General features: G+C 48.9%; 10 protein-coding genes across 10 annotated transcripts; 9 read left to right on the top strand and 1 right to left on the bottom strand.

Moving 5' to 3' along the window:
• Positions 1 to 58: 58 nt before the first annotated feature.
• Positions 59 to 1,285, top strand: TbgDal_III4600 (T. brucei spp.-specific protein; the record flags this gene model as incomplete). Its single annotated transcript, XM_011774106.1, has 1 exon — positions 59 to 1,285. One exon carries the CDS (start codon positions 59 to 61, stop codon positions 1,283 to 1,285), a length of 1,227 nt encoding a protein of 408 aa, XP_011772408.1.
• A 1,130-nt stretch (positions 1,286 to 2,415) lies between these two features.
• Positions 2,416 to 2,829, top strand: TbgDal_III4590 (hypothetical protein, conserved; the record flags this gene model as incomplete). The annotated part of the gene is made up of 1 exon (XM_011774105.1): positions 2,416 to 2,829. The coding sequence occupies one exon, from the start codon at positions 2,416 to 2,418 to the stop codon at positions 2,827 to 2,829; it is 414 nt and encodes a 137-aa protein (XP_011772407.1).
• A 109-nt stretch (positions 2,830 to 2,938) lies between these two features.
• TbgDal_III4580 (hypothetical protein, conserved) lies at positions 2,939 to 4,324 on the top strand (the record flags this gene model as incomplete). Its single annotated transcript, XM_011774104.1, has 1 exon — positions 2,939 to 4,324. The coding sequence occupies one exon, from the start codon at positions 2,939 to 2,941 to the stop codon at positions 4,322 to 4,324; it is 1,386 nt and encodes a 461-aa protein (XP_011772406.1).
• A 213-nt stretch (positions 4,325 to 4,537) lies between these two features.
• Positions 4,538 to 4,882, bottom strand: TbgDal_III4570 (hypothetical protein, unlikely; the record flags this gene model as incomplete). The annotated part of the gene is made up of 1 exon (XM_011774103.1): positions 4,538 to 4,882. One exon carries the CDS (start codon positions 4,880 to 4,882, stop codon positions 4,538 to 4,540), a length of 345 nt encoding a protein of 114 aa, XP_011772405.1.
• A 1,226-nt stretch (positions 4,883 to 6,108) lies between these two features.
• On the top strand, positions 6,109 to 7,461 carry TbgDal_III4560 (hypothetical protein, conserved; the record flags this gene model as incomplete). Its single annotated transcript, XM_011774102.1, has 1 exon — positions 6,109 to 7,461. The coding sequence occupies one exon, from the start codon at positions 6,109 to 6,111 to the stop codon at positions 7,459 to 7,461; it is 1,353 nt and encodes a 450-aa protein (XP_011772404.1).
• Positions 7,462 to 8,393: 932 nt separating this feature from the next.
• TbgDal_III4550 (hypothetical protein, conserved) lies at positions 8,394 to 10,079 on the top strand (the record flags this gene model as incomplete). Its single annotated transcript, XM_011774101.1, has 1 exon — positions 8,394 to 10,079. The coding sequence occupies one exon, from the start codon at positions 8,394 to 8,396 to the stop codon at positions 10,077 to 10,079; it is 1,686 nt and encodes a 561-aa protein (XP_011772403.1).
• A 342-nt stretch (positions 10,080 to 10,421) lies between these two features.
• On the top strand, positions 10,422 to 11,003 carry TbgDal_III4540 (hypothetical protein, conserved; the record flags this gene model as incomplete). Its single annotated transcript, XM_011774100.1, has 1 exon — positions 10,422 to 11,003. The coding sequence occupies one exon, from the start codon at positions 10,422 to 10,424 to the stop codon at positions 11,001 to 11,003; it is 582 nt and encodes a 193-aa protein (XP_011772402.1).
• A 621-nt stretch (positions 11,004 to 11,624) lies between these two features.
• Positions 11,625 to 13,697, top strand: TbgDal_III4530 (hypothetical protein, conserved; the record flags this gene model as incomplete). The annotated part of the gene is made up of 1 exon (XM_011774099.1): positions 11,625 to 13,697. One exon carries the CDS (start codon positions 11,625 to 11,627, stop codon positions 13,695 to 13,697), a length of 2,073 nt encoding a protein of 690 aa, XP_011772401.1.
• A 1,501-nt stretch (positions 13,698 to 15,198) lies between these two features.
• On the top strand, positions 15,199 to 16,986 carry TbgDal_III4520 (hypothetical protein, conserved; the record flags this gene model as incomplete). Its single annotated transcript, XM_011774098.1, has 1 exon — positions 15,199 to 16,986. The coding sequence occupies one exon, from the start codon at positions 15,199 to 15,201 to the stop codon at positions 16,984 to 16,986; it is 1,788 nt and encodes a 595-aa protein (XP_011772400.1).
• Positions 16,987 to 17,523: 537 nt separating this feature from the next.
• Positions 17,524 to 19,281, top strand: TbgDal_III4510 (hypothetical protein, conserved; the record flags this gene model as incomplete). The annotated part of the gene is made up of 1 exon (XM_011774097.1): positions 17,524 to 19,281. The coding sequence occupies one exon, from the start codon at positions 17,524 to 17,526 to the stop codon at positions 19,279 to 19,281; it is 1,758 nt and encodes a 585-aa protein (XP_011772399.1).
• Positions 19,282 to 19,416: the final 135 nt, after the last annotated feature.

Raw genomic sequence — 19,416 nt, 5'->3', positions numbered from 1 at the left:
CTTTGGAGTGCGCCGCGGCGGGTTCATCAATATTTGGCAAAGGCTAAAAACTCTCGAAATGCCGGCAGAGGGTCCGAATCCACGAGAGGTTACATCAGATGCGAGTGTAAGTCAGGAAGACGAAAATCTTGTCACAGATCAGGGTGGTAGTGCCAAGCAGGAACGTGAAGTGATGACACCTAATAATGATATCCATTACACGAGCGTGGGGGTGCTCGCCAGAGGCGTTGCAGACCCGTCATATTCGCACGTTGTGTCAAGTGACGTTAGTTATAAATCCAGCACAGCGCTATCATATCCAGAGGAATCGCTATCGCCATCGTGTGCGAGTTTCGGCGAGGCTGGTGACGACTCACCAACGGATGCTGAACATCAAATGGGAGCCTCCCCTTGTAACTCTATTATTGGTAGCATCGACATGGCTGCTGCCATTAATGTCCTACGGAGCAGGTTGGGTACCACACACAAAAAGGTAATGTCGGTTGGGTCGCCACTCTACCGCCGGGATGGGAAGGGCGGTTGCTCATGCAAGAGTCCTAGAGCATCGAGTCCAGGCTCCATGACATCGAGAACTTTTAAGGCGAGTATTACACATAATCAGAAAGCATCCGCGGCGAGCAGTATAGCCGATAACGGCAGTCCGTCGGCGATGGCCTCTCAAACGCGAAGGCCCCTTAAGGGGTGTGAGCCGCGGAGCCCGTCGAGGAGGGAAGTTGTTATGATCAGGGAGGACTCCAACGTACGATTCGGGGTGGATGATGAGAGGGAGTGCCATGGGGACGATGTTAATGAGGACGTTCCTCGTTTGGTTTTAACGAGGGAGTCGCTTGAGTCGATGTGCGGCAAAAGTAACATCCGTGTCAGCAGCCCGCTGCCACCAATAGATGTGTCTGAACACGGATCGCCACGAAAATGCATTATGATCCGCTCCACCGCCAGCCCTACAAATGAGAAAGTTCACACACCCGTGAGCAAAGTACCTCCCTTCAAGGGCTCATGGGCCTCATCCCCCAAGGCTTCAATGGAAAAGAAAGGTCCAAACACTTCTGTACTGTTGCCCACTCAAGCGGCTCCCATCAGCATTCCTTGTGTCGGCACTGGTTTGGGGAATTGCCAGCTGCGGGGGAACGGTTTATGGGGGAATGATACCAATGCGGTACTGCTGGGCGAGCGGACGACAAACGTTGGAACTTTCGCGTCCTCCCCGTTGCCCCGAGCATTGCCGGAACCGCGCAAAGCGGTACCGTCACTAACAAAAGACCGCAATGGAAATGCAAGCCTTTAAGCATGTAACGAACCGGGGTGTACCCCTGCCCCCCCTTTTTTTTTTTTGAGATGTATGGTGCGAGTGAAGCGGGCAGAGAGGGCTGCCATCACCAAAAGAATATATATATATGTCTGAGGAAAAACAATTGCCTTAGTGCGCACAGACACGAGCCTAAACAGCAGGGGGGAAAAGATGTGGATACACCAAATAAGTTGATTACCTCCGAGTGACGTAATAAAAAAAAACAATAAATATACGCAGGAACGCTGTCGGTGTGTGTTGTAGATGTGGTAATAATTCGGGTTCCATGCCTAGTCATGAGCAAATATCTTTAAACATATCCATGTATATGTCTATCCTTCAATTTATTCTAATTAACTTTAATTCGTTTCTCTTTTTTTTCCCCATGTGAAGTGAGCCGTCCGGGAACGGCCTGCCACAATTCCGGATTGTGGTTTCAGTGTTTTTTTTTTTCAACTTGTGAATGTGCGTGTTTGCATTTTTGCTACACTTTATTTGTTTGATCATTGCCTCTTTATTTGACGTATGGAAAATGAAAGATGGTCCGCCGGCCGTCCCGTACAGCTGAGGTTTTTTTTGCTTCTGCTTTTGCACTTCCCTCTACGTTTTGTTGCTTTTCTCTGCTTCCGTTTTTTTTTTGTTAATTCCTTTTTTCTTTTTTCGCTCTGCTGTATATATGCTTGTGTGAGCGAAATGAATGAATAGTGCTTCGGTTACGGATTTTGCCTCGCTGTCGGCGGCATTGCCGTCACATAATGTGATCGGCGCGGTTGTGCGGTCGTGCAATTGAAAGGGGAATGAAGTGACTTTTACGTATTAACGGTTATGGGAGATGTGAAATTTGACCTAACTTTTGCGAAGGATTATCGTATTTTCGTCGCAGTGGTGAATCGAGTTTAATTCCGGTGCCACTTCACGAAAGATCGGTTTTTAATTGGATTGCGACCTTTTGCTCTTTTCTATCTTTTGTGCATGGCCGTTTGTTCCTTCCTTTGTTGATTTCTCCCCTCTTCTATTTGGTGTGTTAAAAATGTAACGCTTTGAAAACACGCGCCTTTGCCTTGCTGCTTACAAGTTTCAAAAGTTCAGGAAACAGTCGTGCGTTCGCGATATAGTTTGGTGTTGCCATGTCCAGCAATAATCCCTCCGATATCCGCATTCGGACGGAGTTGCTGCAAGAGATGCAATTACTGCACGCCCAACAGGAAGGAATGAAGAATATCAGGCAGTCGGAGGCTTCACATTCTGATGAAAATGACAAAAAGGAAAGGGGCACGCGGAGCGGCAGCACCACCGGCACATGCAGTGAATTTGACGTGTGTGCGGTTTATGACGATGACGACGTGCCGTTGGCGGCGCAATTTGTGCGCAGTTGCCCACCGCTGACGGATCCCTCGTGGGCAATGGAGGAGTTGCTTCGCATTAATTCTCATGTAGCCGTGTGGACTGGAAGTGCGCTGCCAAACAGCGTATGGGCCTTACCGGGCAGTGGCCACTGTCCCTTCGGCTCTACAGACGCGGATTTTGCACGCATTCGTTAGGCTGACGAGTTTGATGTCGCCTCCTGGCGGAGTGAAGCACATGGTCCCAGCTTCAGAAGGCAAGCACGTTTAATATATATATATATATATATGTGTGTTGTAGGTTGAAATGGCACGGAATCAAACTCACTCCATTAACAGATTCATCCCTCCTCTTTTAGAGAGGTTTGTGTGCACGCATTTACCTTGTGCTGCTTTATTTTCCCTCTTTTCCCTCCTCATCACACGCTGGTATTATAAGTTCCTCCCGCTGTGGACCCTGTTTGTTCATTTTTTCCATTTTTCACCCGTTTGTCAGTCTGTCAATTCTCTACCACCTCCCCGCGCAATTCTTTCTATCGTCTTCAGGCGGTGTGTCACTACTGTGGGTGTATGCCAAGGCTTACCATACAATTTTTCTTTGTTTTTGCCTCCCTTTCCTTTTCTTTCCTTTCTCTTCCTTTCCTTTTTGTGTTTGAATATAATTCCGTTTAGTAGAGGAGCGGTAAGGCGTGCCCGTGTGCGCGCAACCAATAAACCAATGAAGCTGATAGCGAAACTCGGTGGTGGGGGGTCGGGTAACAACACGAAGGAACTCACAATTTCCAACCCCGAAGCAACACTCAACAACTTGCGCACCGTCATCGCAATAAACTTCCGCCTTCCATTAGGTAGTTTTCGCTTGCAGCATGCCACTTTCGACCTCAATGACGATAAACGTTTACTGCGCAATATTGGTATTCAGGATGGTGACACCATTACGGTGGTAGCGAAGCATGAGCGAGAGGAGAGTGGGAGCGGGAGCGGGAAATCAAAGGAAAATGGATCTGCAGTACCGCCCCCACCAACCACAGCAGGAACTATGGAAGGGAATTCTGAAGCCGTCACTGGCGTTGAGAAGAGCGGGACGGAAGAAGCCGATGGGGACGAGGAAAGTGAGTTTGATGAGAATGATGGAAGTGATGGAAGTGATGGAAGTGACGATGATGATGATGATGACGATGGTCAGGAGGCAATGCTCGCACGCCTCTTCGAGGTTCCAAACCTCATTGAGATGCGGCAGCGTTTTCTCGCCGACCCGGAAGGGGTGTTACGGCAAATTAGTGCGGACGATCCGGTGCTTTTGGAACTCATCGCCAAAAACCGCCAGGCCTTTCTCGACCTTGTCTGTAATGACAACTTTTTTGAGGAGCTGCAGCGGGACAGAGAAGAGGGCGTGATGACAACGGAAGAGGATGAAGAATTTGACGAAGAAATGTTAGAGGAAGTAATGTCACAGTTTTTGGCAGCAGCAAGTGACTTGGATGATGAAGCTGTTGTTGAGCAGCAGGATGAAGATGGTAGTGAGACGCAACGCTATTTGGACCGTGTTCCTACGGAGGTGGAAGAGGAAAAGATTGAACAATTGATGCAGCTAGGTTTCACACGAGAGCAGTGTAAAGTAGCCTTCTTCAAGGCAAAGCGAAGCATTGAACGAGCAGCAAATTTGTTGTTCGAGAACCCGCCGCAGTTATAAGAGTTGTCTGGAACCGAGGCGGTGTGAAAATACATTGCGGGTGCGAGACAGTGGAAGTTTCGTCAGGTACCAGTAAGCACTTGTCCCTTCGCTTTGCTTCTGCTGCTGTACGTTACATTACCCTTCCCATTTGAGTACGGTACTCTCCTCCGTCTCTGTGACGGTCGCAGAAGGGGGAAAAAAGAGGAAGCGACATAAAGGGCCGAGAACCTATTAAAGATGAACATAAACAGGTATATTTATATATTTATTTATAAATATGTAGGTAGTGAATGTTACACAAAGCACATTTCTTGTGCCGTATCCCCATCTTCCGCGCAGGAGAAGGAAAAAAAAACGGTAAACGCTGAAAGGGGGAGAATTTATGTTGGTGCGCACGTAGACTTTTTGATCACGCTTGAAGCAGAGTAAAAAAAAAAAAGGGAAAGGGGGGGAAAGGATAACAGGTTGTGCCGTGCAAGGAATGTATGATCGCACGTTGTTATTGTTTTTTGCGATGTTTCTTTTTTTTTTCTTTTCTTTTTGTTCGTGGGTGAGCACTCCACCGGCTGCACTCATAAAATGTGTCTGCCCATATCCCGTCCTGTTTTGATGATGATTCGTTCTCACCTTTGGTCAGTGCTGGCGCTTTCTTTCTTTCTCTTTTCTGTTTTTCGGTTTTGCTCGTCTTTACCAACAATTTCCTAGCGGTTGAAAGGTGGTACCCGCAGCTCTTTTTATTTGTTTACCCCCTTTTTTTAGTTCTTTCATCTCATCTCATTTTTATTTTTATTTTTGCATTGTTTTTATTGGTTTGTTTCACTTACATCCCGGAAGTGTTGTCACGTGTCAATTTTATATTTTGTTCCAAGTGGAAGGGAAGGGAGATGACGGGATTACCACTAATAAGGTTAGGGGAGTATGTCTTGACGGGGGCGAGAGGGAGTGGGAATGATGAGATGTTTTGCGCATGTGATGAAGCGCTGAAGTTTCCTATTTTGTTACTTCATCGTTAGCGCTGTTTTAATTTTATTATTATCATTATTATTATTGTTGTTGTTATTGTTGTTGGTTTTTGTTGTTGCTGCCGGCAGCCGTCATGTTTGTTGGTGTCATTGTTCTTTTCCTACTTACTGTCTAAAATGCATTTGGAGTGGGGAGGGGGCAGGCGTCAATGGGGGAAGGGGACACAAAAAAGAGGTAACTGAGGTCAGATACGATTCACAGAGGAAAAGAAGAGCTTGTGACTGTTAGGGAAACGAATAACACTAGTTTTAATTTTTTTTTTTAAAATTGTTAATCATACGGAAATGAAAAGAGGAAAAGAAAATGGAAACAGCAGAAGGAAAGGAAAACGAAGGCGGGAACAGTTTTAGATTGTCTGTTGTCGTTTGAGTCAACTTTACTGTCGCTGTGTCGTCAGCTCTCTCTCGATATCTAATAAATAAGGTTAGTACCGATTATATATATATATATATATAGTACCATCTAATGGACCAGATGGGCAAAATAAGAGAAGAGGTGGTATAATTGAACGAAGGAGGAGGGAGGGTGAGGAAATTGTGTGAACCTCATTTTCGTGGCATACACCTTTTTTTTTTTGCGCTCTGCAATGAGGGTGTCACGTGCTTAGGCTTCCCTTTTACTATCTTTCTATATTGCCTTTGTAATTATCATTCTTTTGTTGTGTTCTTTTCTTTTCTTTTTACTGTTGCTTTACCGCATGCGAAAATGTCATTTCCCTTCCCGAAGCACAACGTAGCGTGCAGACTTCGGCAAACGGGAACTGAGGGGTACTTTCACGCATGAGCGACGTCTGCGCGTTGGCCTCGAGTGCTGGTGGAGCCTTTCTGTTGCTTGGTTGTCGTGATGGACTCCGTGGGTATCACCTTGACGTGGGAAAATCTCCACGGAAATTGATCCCCGCCGCCGGTGAAGCATCAACGGTTCAAAGCTGTCGTAAAGTGGACGGCATTCCTGGTGTTGTAGCAGTACTTGGTGAAACTCCTCTCATTGCATTTGTTCTGAGTTGTGGTGGGGTGACCGGTAGTTGGAGGTCTGACAATATGGGGGAAGGAAGAGGAGGAGAAGAGGGGAGAGTAATGACAACACCGCGCGCTCTCCAACTTTACGATGTCTGCGCAGATGAAGTTATCGCCACCGCGAGCTTTGAGGCGGCTGTTGTGGGTGTGCGTATGAACAGCGAGCTGCTAGTTGTAATTCTAGAGGATTGTGTGCATGTTATGGACCTGGCCACGCTGCAGCATCTGGCGAAATTAAGTACCACTAAGCCTCGCAACCCCAGTGGGTTGGTTCAACTCTCCGAACCCACGATGGACCCGCGCGGGGAGCCCGTAACTTATTTAGCGTATCCGCAGTCTGACAACGGACTCGGGGATGTGTGGGTTGCTCAGGTTTGTGGAAAGCGGTTAGGCGGCAAGGTGGAACCAAACACTGAGCCTCATGGCGGTCGCAGCCCTTCTGTAGAGCGCGTGGCAATCGTGCAGGCGCACCGGGGCCCAATTGTGTGTCTCGCTATGACGCGCGATGGAAGCCGGCTGGCAACAGCTTCTTCCCGCGGCACAACGGTGAAGGTGTTTGAGATACCGAGTGCACGGTTACTTTTTGTGTTCCGTCGCGGCGTGACGAAGGCGCGCATACATTCTCTCGCGTTTGACTCGACGGGTCGTTCAAACGGCCGCCAGCTCGCCGCTCTGAGCAGCCGCGGGACATTGCACGTATTTCGTTGTGGTAGCGCTGATTGCGATGAGTTGTCGGAGCAACCAGTCTGTCCCGCTGCCTCAGCAGACGGTGGTGCGGAGCTGCGAAGCTTTGCGCAAGCCACCGTTACACAAAACAGCGGGCGCGGAAATTCTTCTAACTCCTTCAGCACCACTGGTGGGTGCATCAAACACTGCGGCTTGCAGTCGTGTTTCTTCTCTGGGGATGGGCAATTTGTATGGGTTGTGGTTCCACAGTTTTTTGGAAGTTGGTGCAGTGGTGTTGAGCTGCCGGATGATATTGAGGGTTCAACGGGTTGTGGTGGCGGCGTTGCACGGGAGGATAGGAGGGTGCGAGACGGTTTGTATTGGGTGCTGCAGCTCTATGCAATCCGTACGCGTGGGTGTGAATTGGTGAAGCGTTATTTGCTGGGCTGAGGAAAGCCCCCCTGGGTTTGTTTATAAATATTAGTGGCATTTTTTTTTTTGTTGTTGTTGTGCTAAACTTCTCCGTTTATTTATTTGTTTATTCATTTTTATTATTGTTTGCTTGCTGTCACGCTCTGCTCTCTTCTGAGAGGGTTAAAAGAGAAAAGAAGAAATGACCGGGACTTATCGGAGAGCACAGAAGGAGGGGAGGAGTAACTGGGCTTTGTGTTTGTACGTATGTATAAATTTTCAACATTTTCTTTTTCTTCTTTTTTTGGGGGGGTGGGGGAGGAAGGTTAGTTGTTGTCGTTGTCACTGATGTTATTCTCTTTTTTCCCCCTTTTCTAACCTCGTTTCAGTCAGTGAGTGCAGTAAATGTGCCTAACCGTTGCGGCCATTTGGAAAGTCTAGAGTTGGAAAATGTCGGCTAAGTTGCCGCCGAGTTTGAGTGGTGAATGAAACCGAAGAATGAGAGGGGAAAACTAAAATGGCCAATAGGGCAAATGTCTACATCGTGTTTTTTTTCCCCTCCTCTTCCCTGTGTGTCGATAGTGGCAGCCACATCACTAATAACGCTTGTCTACACTTGAGGGAGCAAAAACACGCCTTTAGATGTGTGCCTTTGCGTGTGCGTGTGCGTCTCAGAGAGGGTATTGCCCATTGACAGTTTCCCCTCACATCCTTGTGAACTCTGTTGACTACGCTTCGTGGAAACTGTTGCCATTTTGTTTCCTCGGCTGTTCCCCCCTCCCCTCCTCTTCGAGCGAAACCGTAACTTTTTGTGTTTGCCTCAGCTATTCGAAGACAATTTGGTTCATGGTGCTCCGTCTCGTAATCCTCATTTATGGGTCTTTTCCGTTTCGCGATGTTATCCCCTCACATTTTTTTTTTTAAAAACTGCAATCACCCTTGTTAATGCGTAGAGACCCCTACGAAGTTATATGGTACGGCGGCGGCCTGCAGCATCAAAGAAGCAGTCTGTGGCGTCATCCAATGTGAAGCCACCGGTGCAGCGCCATAGCAAGAAGGTACCGTCTGCTGCAGCTCCATGGAAGGCATCCGGTCGTCAAAATTCGGATGTTATGCCGCAATCTGGGAAAAGGTCGGGTGCCGCAGGTGCCGTTGGCGTACAACCATCCCCTGTCGGGAAACAACAGCCGCGGGGAAACCGCCTACACATTCTTCCGACAGCACCAGAAGTGAACCTCTGGCGCGGTATGTGCAGACCAGCTATTTTGGTGCAGTCTTTAGCCAACATTGGAACACTTGTAGAGGTGGATCAATTATTGCCCTTCATGTCGGGAGAGCCGCGCTTCCCGTTTTCAGCCCTCACGGAGGATCGGCTACTGGTAGCTGTACAGGCTCTCGTGGATGCCACATGGCTTTTACAGCCTACCATTTACGTGGAAAACGGTCTTCAAGGTGACAGGAGCCTCACTCAAAATAACGGGGTACCGGTAACTCTCCCACCCCATCAACGCTGGAGGTTGGTGCGTAAGCTGGTGGAGCTTTCGGAGGCTGCGGTTCCAATGAAGTTTTCCATATTGCTTACTCATGGAGGTCGTACTGGCACCATCAATAGTACAGCTTCAGAATTGCTACCAACAAGTCCGTGTGCTTTACGCAGACGTCTAGAATGCTTGAGACGCTTACAGCAAATGCGGGAGTTCCACCTTCGCTTGGTTCCCGCGCTACGCCGTGTAGGTACGAAAGGTGAAGTTGCCAAATTACTCTTCGGTCCAACAGCAGGCCAGATCGACTTTGTGGAGCCCATGCCTGAAGTGAGTGCCATGCGCCAGGGAGAACAAGATGTGGTAAGGAACTTACTGGAGAAAGTGAATGAGTGTGTACCGTGCGGTGAGTCTTGGGGCTCGCCATTCGTTATGCCGCTACGCATTTCCTCTGGAGCCTACATTTTACAAAAATATGACCGTGCGGAAGCGCTATCGCGTCTCCTGCACGTTGCCGAGTTTTTTGGGTTACCGCCGTTCCTGCGCTCCATTCGCGTGTCCGATGGACGGCAACGCCCGTTTATACCGCATCTGGTGGCGAAGGAAGATGACTCGCACTCGATCGGAAGGTTACCGCCTTCTTTGTATTTTTCCCCGAGCGATCTGGACCCCCATCACTACGACGTATCGGGAAGTGGTCAAGAGCAAGTTGTACAAGAGGAGTTAATGGACCTTGCTGGTCGGCATTGCTGCTTTGGTGTGCTAACTGGGGAGGCGGACCAGGTGATATCCCTGCTTCGCACCAGTGCTTCAATTAGACAACAGATGAAAAATAAAAAGAATGCAGAAGTAAAAGTGGAAGAAATCGAAGATGTCGCTGTCGATGATGGGGCAGCCGCTCGTAGCGAAGTCATAGGCGTGGATCCCCTTGCGTCTCACGCAGCCGCGATTGTAAAGGGTTGGCAAAAGAGTATCAGCAGCGGAAGTCGGAAGGAGGCGCATGTGCACTGGCTCTGCAATAACCGCTGGAACCAGTTGACGAGTTACTACGCCATCGTGCTTATGGTCGTCCTCCCACATGGCTGTGAGGTGGAGGAGAAGGAGGGTGCCACGGAGGAAAGGGATATAACAACGTTTTATTATGTGGCTGCGGTTTGTGAACTCACCAGACAGTAACACAAGGTTTCATGGAGTGGCCGTTACAATGGAATTGGTGTGGGCCGCGTAACGATAACAACTTGCGAAGAAAAAAAAACACCAGTATCCCCCTGCAGCACACTCTGGGATGCTGTTTGCGTGGCCTCGCTTTTACCCCACTCGCGTATGTAAATTGGTACTGCCCGACTTGGTTTACTTACTCTACCTTCTGTTCTTTTCATTAATCACCGCTCAAACTCAAACCACGACTCAGTAGCACACCAGGATAGCTGGGGGTTCCTCGGTGTCAATCACTTCACGGGCGCCGTTGTGTGTTCTGTTGACCCGCGTGCAGTTTTAAAAGTGATAATTATCGGCACCATGCTCCACACAACCCGCCTATGGTTGGGTGGTTACATGATGTACCACCGCAAGGCGATGGGAACTATGAAGTACAGTAAGTGGAAGGGTGCTCACGGTGGTATCAGTCACTTCTACGGGCGCACGCCGATGGCTGAGGAAGTGCGGCCCAATGAGCCAATAACGCTGGTGGATCGACGTATCATGCATTACGTGCACCACTCACGGCTGCGTCACTTTCAGTTGTTCCGCTCATATCAGGAAAAATCGAACTCAACGGAGTGCAAACTACGCGAGGGGGAGATGCTCCGGCGCCGCTGGCACCGGAGATTGCAAAAGTCGTTTATTGCATTCATGCAGTTCAAGACAATGAAGGTCCTGGAGGATCAAGCGCGTCTGGTGAACACGTATGGGCAGGCAGCAGTGAATGCGGCACTTGGGGATCCTTGGAATGCAACAGATAATGTGGCCCGGGAGCGGAAGTCTGCGGCGGTCCGCCGGCAGGTGCGTGCACTCCCAATGGTTAATGTCGTACCAAAGCACGTTGCGACGATGAAGCAGATTCATAACGATCGTTTCAACTATCGGTGGAGGGTGAATTAAATCGCCTGGGCTTGACATGTTCGTGGGGACTAAGACACGGATGGAGTTGAGTGGCAGCAACGGTGGAGGAGAAGGGAAGAATGTGACTAGGGGTTACAACTGGGCGGAAGTGCGCATGACAAAAGGAGTTATGCATTTGGTTACGTCTGGACATGCAGGTGTTTCCCTTTCTACTTCCGTGCATATGCATGCAGATACATAAGTATATGTATGTGCCTCTCCTTTTTTGTGCGGAGCGCTGTCGCCTCCTTTGTTCTTGTTTGGGCTTCAACGTCAGGAAGAACTCTTTCGCTTTCCAGCTGGGGCTGTTCTGGCTGTTGCTCGCCCCCGGAACACGTGGACGTAATGTGAGTGGCGCCACGTTGAGCTGTGTTCCTATTTTGCGGGGAGTCAAAAAAAAAAATTATATATGAAACTTAGGCGGGGCATCGCAGCCCCTTTTGGTGGAGACGTCGCGGATTTAATAATTCCTGCTTCCCCTGGACATTCACCGAAACTGCCGCTGGCTTTTTAAAACCTCTTGAATTCAGTGCCGGTTTCTTCGGTTGTGATTGTCCGCTGCCTCCAGCACTTCTCTCTCTTTTTTTTTTTGCTTTCTTCCCTATCGTATCATTCACAACAATGAACGCGGACACCAAGGTATTTCCGTCCTCGGAAACAATGAGTAGCGAGGGGCCCCCTTCACTTTCAGCAACGGATGTTGTGGCGGCGTCTGGGAAGGCTGCCAATTGTATGCAGTTCCCTTCGCCTGTGTACTTCACGCGGTGGTTGGACGACCGCTATGCCGTTGTTGGAGCGGGAGGAGGAGGCAGGCGGTTTGGTATGGCCAATTTGCTCGCCATTGTTTCCGTTAGCACCCTCCAGGGCCCCGATGAGGATTCAATAAAGGCAAAGCGGGAGGACCAATTGCCCTCGAGGCCGTGGAGTTTTGTCACAGCCATTGACTTGGAAGGGGATATACCGTGGTGCGCATCGTCCTTTTTGATGTGCAATGACAAAACCAAGTTGTCCGAGGGTGTATTGGGCTATCTGGCGATTAGTCACATTACGTGCTTTACGCTGATTGATGTGTGGAGGGACCCTGAAACAAAGGGCCTCACTTTACGGCGGCAGGCCCGTGTTAGTGTTCCCGCTGACCCCAAGAACCCAGACAAGAAGCCTATTGCAATCGTCCAAGGTGCTGTCGTTGTTGCCCACGATGAGGAAGGGATTTTGGTGTATGAGCTTTCTTCTTTACTACGGAAGCCGCTATCAACTGGCAGTGGCGAACTCAGTGGTAATGAAGGTACGTGCAGGGGCAGCACACCTGATTATAAGCAATCATCGCCGGGAATATCGCCTTCACTAGTGGAGAGCGTAGAACCCCTCGCCAGCTGGTCGCTTCCAGCTCGTGTCAATGATCTTCACGCCAACCGTTTCTTTGTGCCCAAAAAAAGTAAAACCAAGGACGGGGCGAAAGGATGCCAGCGATACTCCGATTATCTAATCATCGCAGTTCTTGTGCAGGACAAAACGCTTCGATTGTCCGCCACGAAGTTGCAAATACACGAAAGATTGGTCTCGACCACGGCATCTGAGCTGGCTGCTTCCATCGGTGGTGGGGTTGACTGGAGCAGCAGGCGGAGCGAGAGCAGACGTGTTGGTACGAGGCTTGATGATTTTTGTGTGCTCACTGGAAAGGATTGCCGTATTCCTTTTTCGTTGATGAAATCGTCAATGCGAATAGTGCAGTTGTTTGGGGTTGAAAACGTCAAGCCCTGTGTAGCCAGTGAATTGTGGAGACGGGCCCGTCGCCTACATTGCGAGGAGGGTGTGCGCGGGGAGATGCTAGTGGCTAGGATTGTTCTCGTTGTCTTCAATGTCATGAGCAACCAGTCGTACATGCTGTCGGCTCGGGTGGTTAGCACATCTTCCCCTTGCGATGATGTTGCTGCAACAAACGCTTCTGAACTCCCTTGTGGTGTCGTTGATGAGTCATGTGCTGCGAACGACGTGGGGAGAACCAGGCGAAGGAGGCTCGCGTTGCGCGTGTACTTCTCGCCCGAACCATCACCTGTGGTGAATGATGGCGTTACTTCCATCAGCCCCTGCTATTATTGTAGGGAGAGCTCAGACGGGGCTGCTATGCGAGGGGAGGGAGTTGGAACCGCCATCCCCCACAACTGGCTCGTTGGAACAGTCGACGGGGCGCTTGCAGCCGTTTCATACAGTGATAACGGTAGCTTTCAGACGCGAACACTCCGTCCACCAAAGGAGCGACGGGGGGCCAAGTGGCTACCAGCGTTGCACCGTGAGCCCATCTCTTCCGTCGCTGTTTCGTCACTAAATGATGTATTGACCGCAGATATTGCGCAGAACGTCGTGGTTTCTGCTCTACCATTCCATGAACGCCGAGATCAATCAACTGTTGTATCGTATGGTAACGGTGAAAATAGTCGGCGCTCGTGCCGCGGTGTGGAGAGGGCAAGTGATCTTTCCACGAGCAGCGGGTTTGGGAGTGGTGTGGTGCGTTGCAACGCGGAAGAGACGTTGGCTCTGCCGAAGAACAAGAGTTTGTTGTTGTTTCCCGCACCACAAGGAGGAATGTGGCTGATGTGGTTGAAGAGTAAACCACTTATCACTATTCACTTGGTAGCTGCCATCGTCGTCGTGCCATTAATGGGTGTACTCTTCGCCTTCTTACTGCGTCGCTAGTCTGATAGTCTGATTTAAGGAAGTTCCGAGGATGATTTTAATTGGTCTCTGTCAGCGGTCCAATACACACTAAAGAAGTTGCCTGTTCGCGAACGGCATGTAACACAATCCCACGGAGCGCATGTTATGTATGCTTCCCCACACTTTTCCTCCTTTGTTGTAACTCTAAGATCTTCATTATGAGTGTTTATGCTAGCACTTCCTCCCCCCATTCTTTTGCTGCCGAGTAGCTAGTCACTTGATAGAAGCGGGTGACCACCACGCCGGGATGTGGATAACATCAGTAGTTTGGGCTTTGTGACGTGAGTCACCCCATGTTGTATGACCGAGATGTTCACGCCCTTTATTTTTCGTGACTCGTGGGTCACCTTTTCTCTGTTTACTGCACACGGTGGGGCGCTGGTGGCTGGCAAGTCTCGGTCCTTTTAATGGCACCGCGGGACGCATCGCCTTGAAAGTACGTTAGCACTTTCCCTTCCATTGCTCTTCTTCGCCGTTGGTTGCTGTCTCTCTGGTTAGTGCTGTTGAGGGATTGATGTCTGTGCTTGGTTTTGGCCAATTATTCTCACTCTTCTCTCTGCATGCCTTACAACCCTATTGTTTTGCTGTTGCCCTTTGTCTTTTCCTTTAAAAAACGGAACTCTATTACAACGTTACGCTGCCAATGGCCGTACAACTTGAAGCTGATGCATTTGGCGTACCGTCGGTGTTTCCGTGCTCACCTTTATCTCCCCCCCTCTCCACACCTACCCACATAGCATACATTTTACACAACCGTTTGCCCATTAACTTGTACGCCTTCGCTTTTTTTCTTTGTAACGCTGCGATGTTGACAAATCGCGACAGCGGGAGCACAGTTTTCCCTTCCGAGGCAAGGCGCTAGATCCACCAACTACCCGTGGTATAATGAGGGTCTAAGAGCTGGGGACCGGAACCTTTCCATGTTCTTCCCAGTGTCATTGCCCTCAGAGATCGAGACGTGCAACAGACGAAAATTGCGCTAAACATTTTAGTACACTGCCAGGAGGTGCCATCACGAAGGAACTCCCGAACACTTAAAGACTGCCGCATAGGGGGAGGAAATGCAAAGCATCGCATAGATGAATCCAAATAACAATGCTGGTAATCGTGCTTCGCAGCAGAGATGTTTGAGGGGCTTTGCTGCCACGAAGTGTGGCCACAATAGCAAATACTGCGCCATAGGTACTCTGCAAGAAATGAAGACACTCCCCTCCCCCCAAGAATATTAAACAGTTTTAAGATGAGCATTTTTTTCTTTAAAAAAAAAAAACAGAAGCGACAATAATTAACAGCAAACTGTGTCGGCATAGCCCATTGGCAATCAACTACTCTTCAAAAACAAACTTACAGATAGGTAATGCGAAAGTAAAACAAAAACCAGCCAAGAAAGGAAGCAATATTCCTCAGCAACAACGATACCCATTCCCCTTACAAACTAGAAACAGTATAGTGCAACGTGTACACACAAAAAGGTCACAAAATGACGTATATTATCGATGACCTTGCGCGAGTACGCATGTTAGCTTCCGGGGTGTATACAATGGCTTCTACAGCGGCCCCATATTGCTTCACATTAATGGCCGTTCTTCTGCGAAAAAAGTATCGTCTGTCGCAAAGTGAAATTGCCACTATCAGTACCGTCGGCAATTGCATCGGTTACTGCAGCTTTCCAATCGGTGCTCTGTTCGATTACGCTGGTCCGATGGTGCTACTCCCCCTTGGTGGGTTTCTAGGGTCTTTGGGCTTCCTGCTTTTTGGTCTCACCTTCGATGGAAAGATAGCGAACCCGACTTTAACCCTTTTCTGTGTCTTCGACGCAATAGTATATTCGGGGATCCCAACATTAGATGTTGCAACGATCATGCCGGCGATATTGCAGTTTCCACTTGACAGGGGTTATGTTGTGCTCGTGTTGAAGACAATCAGTGGTCTCGGTACCGGGGTGCTAATGGCTTACTTCAACGGGTGGTTTAAGGATACCACATCCGATGATGTGGAAAAAAACAACTACTCGGGTTTCATGTACTTCATTGCCGCTAGATTGCTGATAGTGTCACTCATTGTTCTCAGCGTAACTCGCATGCCCATGTATTTTCCTTGTGCGTGGCGGAAGCAACGGCTAAGTGAAGAGGAGTGGACGAAGCGACAGCAGACACTTCAGTTATACATGAACCAGCCTGCGCCTCCCAGAAGGATGAAGACAGCTGTGGGACTCGTCCTTAGCCTGCTGTTGTTTCTCACCACACAATCACTCATTGGCGGATATGTAAAGCTTCCTCCGGCTGCCTATTTGGCCTTTTCGATTATTGCAGTGCTGATGATGGCATCATTTTGTGTCGTTGCGTTGCCGTTTCAATGGCTTGGACGATATACTCCAGTGCGCCCTACGGATATGGACACAATTGGAGAGGCACTGGAGGATGTTGTGACCGAATCAGCGGTGGCTACAACGAAGAACGAGGTGAAGCCATTGCCGCAGTATAGCGGGTCCTTCTGGCAGCACTTGCTTACCGTGGATCTTTGGTGCATGTGGCTTACATGCTTCGGCGTGTGGGGTACTGGAACTGTCATGCAGATGAACGCTGCACAAATTTATGAGAGCAAAAGTTACGGTGAGAAGAAAAGCTCCACTCTAACACTGTATATCACCATGATGTCTGTTGGCAGTGCTGTTGGTCGCATGTCTATGGGGTTCACGGATATGGTGCTGACACGGCGGCAGCGAGAGGGGCTTAAAACGTTTCCCACAACAATTGCGCTCCCATTTGGTCCTCTGATGTTGTGCATCGCCTTCCTGCTCTTCGCGTTGCTTCCCGCTAACGCGCTGATCCTTCCTTTCTTCCTTGGGGCTTTGGGCAACGGAGCAGGTTGGGGAAGTGGTGTGCTTGCGTTTCGTATAATGTATTCACAGGATTTGGGAAAGCACTATAACTTCGGCTTTTCCTCCGGTGTCGCAGCGACAATAGCGCTCAACCTCTTCATGTTCGGTGGTATGTACGATGCTGAGGCTGAGAGGCTTGATACGAAACCCGAGTGTAAAAACCCTTCGTGTGTCAAAAACCAGATGCTCATACTGATGGGTGCCAATATTGTGGCAGTAATCGCTGCAGCGATTGTCCACTTCAGATTTTCGCGTTTCATTAATGCTGAGCAGAACAGGTGTAATGAACCAGCTGATGAGATGAGTGGTGTCGCTGCTCCTGTTACAGAGGATGCGGGGCAGCCAAATGAAGGGGGCTCACACAGTGGCGGAGCAGCGCAGCAGTAGGGTTGTTTTACAGCTGTTGCCGTACCTGAACTCTAAATTGAAAATATGCATTTGCCTCTATCTCATAAATCTTGTTACGTTGAATTTATCCTTGATGTGACTACTAATCAATATAATAATTGCTCCTCACTCCCACATTGTGTTGCTTCTTGCAAGCAAGAGGGTGTGCCATTTGATCACTCTTAGTGGTTGATGGGTGGATTTTGTTTTACCTTAGAGTGTTTTGTTCGTGTGAGCAGGCAGCCACGTTTCGCTCTTCCACCTTGTGGTAAAAATAAAACGCTATTTGAATGATTTTACGTGGTCAGTTTCCCATTTGCTGCGAAACCTTTGTTTTTTCCGTCACGAAGCCGTTGCAACACGGCAGTGATACATATCAGTGCTTCCCTTTACCTCTCTCTCTATGGATTCCTTTTCTAACACTCTTATTACTCATTTTTCTTCTTTACCTGACAAATGTTTCCACACAAAGAGTAAAATAGAGCTACTACTTGCGCACTTCCACTCAGAACAAACCGACCCGCAGTCCCTGCAGTTATGGTTTACCTTGTCGATGACCTTGCGCGTATGCGGATGCTGATGGCAGGAGTTTATGCTGGATTGGGTGTCTCAAAGGCATACTGCTTTTCGATTTTCACGCCATTCTTAAGGAGCAAATTTAATATGACACAGGGAGACATAACAACTATCAGTACCGTTGGAACCTGCATGCTGTACTTCAGTTTCCCTGGTGGTGCCCTGTTCGATTACGCTGGTCCGATGGTGGTCCTGCCAATTGCTGGTTTCCTTGGATTCTTGGGCTTCCTGCTTTTTGGTCTCACCTTCGATGGAAAGATAGCGAACCCCAGTGTCGGTCTCTTTTGCTTTTACAATGCTCTCGTAAATTGCACATTTTCTTGGTTAGATGTTTCGACGATTATGCCACTGATGCTTCAGTTTCCACTTGACAGGGGTTACATTGTGCTCGTGTCCAAGACAATTGGTGGTCTCGGTACCGGGGTGCTAATGGCTTACTTCAACGGGTGGTTTAAGGATACCACATCCGATGATGTGGAAAAAAACAACTACTCGGGTTTCGCGTACTTTGTTGCCATACAGTTGGTGGTCGTATCACTCATTGCTCTCAGCGTAACTCGCATGCCCATGTACTTTCCTTGTGCGTGGCGGAAGCAACGGCTAAGTGAAGAGGAGTGGACGAAGCGACAGCAGACACTTCAGTTATACATGAACCAGCCTGCGCCTCCCAGAAGGATGAAGATAGCTGTGGGACTCGTCCTTAGCCTGCTGTTGTTTCTCACCACACAATCACTCATTGGCGGATATGTAAAGCTTCCTCCGGCTGCCTATTTGGCCTTTTCGATTATTGCAGTGCTGATGATGGCATCATTTTGTGTCGTTGCGTTGCCGTTTCAATGGCTTGGACGATATACTCCAGTGCGCCCTACGGATATGGACACAATTGGAGAGGCACTGGAGGATGTTGTGACCGAATCAGCGGTGGCTACAACGAAGAACGAGGTGAAGCCATTGCCGCAGTACAGTGGGTCCTTCTGGCAGCACTTGCTTACCGTGGATCTTTGGTGCATGTGGCTTACATGCTTCGGCGTGTGGGGTACTGCGGTCGTCATGCAGATGAACGCTGCACAAATTTATGAGAGCAAAAGTTACGGTGAGAAGAAAAGCTCCACTCTAACACTGTATATCACCATGATGTCTGTTGGCAGTGCTGTTGGTCGCATGTCTATGGGATATCTGGATATGGTGCTGACACGGCGGCAGCGAGAGGGGCTTAAAACGTTTCCCACAACAATTGCGCTCCCATTTTGCCCTCTGATGTTGTGCATCGCCTTCCTGCTCTTCGCGTTGCTTCCCGCTAACGCGCTGGTCCTTCCTTTCTTCCTTGGGTCGCTGGGTAACGGAGCAGGTTGGGGAAGTGTTGTGCTTGCGTTTCGTATAATGTATTCACAGGATTTGGGAAAGCACTACCACTTCGGCTTTTCCTCCGGTGTCGCAGCGACAATAGCGCTCAACCGCTTCATGTTCGGTGGTATGTACGATGCTGAGGCTGAGAAGCTTGATACGAAACCCGAGTGTAAGCAACCTTCGTGTGTCAAAAACCAGATGCTCATACTGATGGGTGCCAATATTGTGGCAGTAATCGCTGCAGCGATTGTCCACTTCAGATTTTCCCGTTTCATTAATGCTGAGCAGAACAGGTGTAATGAACCAGCTGATGAGATGAGTGGTGTCGCTGCTCCTGTTACTAGCGGTGGACATTCAGGAAAGAAGCAATAAATTTTGGGGGTTAAGAAAAACGAAGTAGTATTTTTTGCATATTTCCATAGTATGTTTTCTTTTCTGTTAGATGTGGTTGTTGTTTCTCCGTGAGGGTGCGGCCCGATTCAAGTAATAAGTTTTTAAATATCTTTT

This window comes from Trypanosoma brucei, chromosome 3 (assembly GCF_000210295.1).
Source record: "Trypanosoma brucei gambiense DAL972 chromosome 3, complete sequence".
Lineage (NCBI taxonomy): Eukaryota > Euglenozoa > Kinetoplastea > Trypanosomatida > Trypanosomatidae > Trypanosoma > Trypanosoma brucei.
Note: the sequence above shows the minus strand (reverse complement) of the source record. Positions and strands in the feature narration are given on the sequence as shown.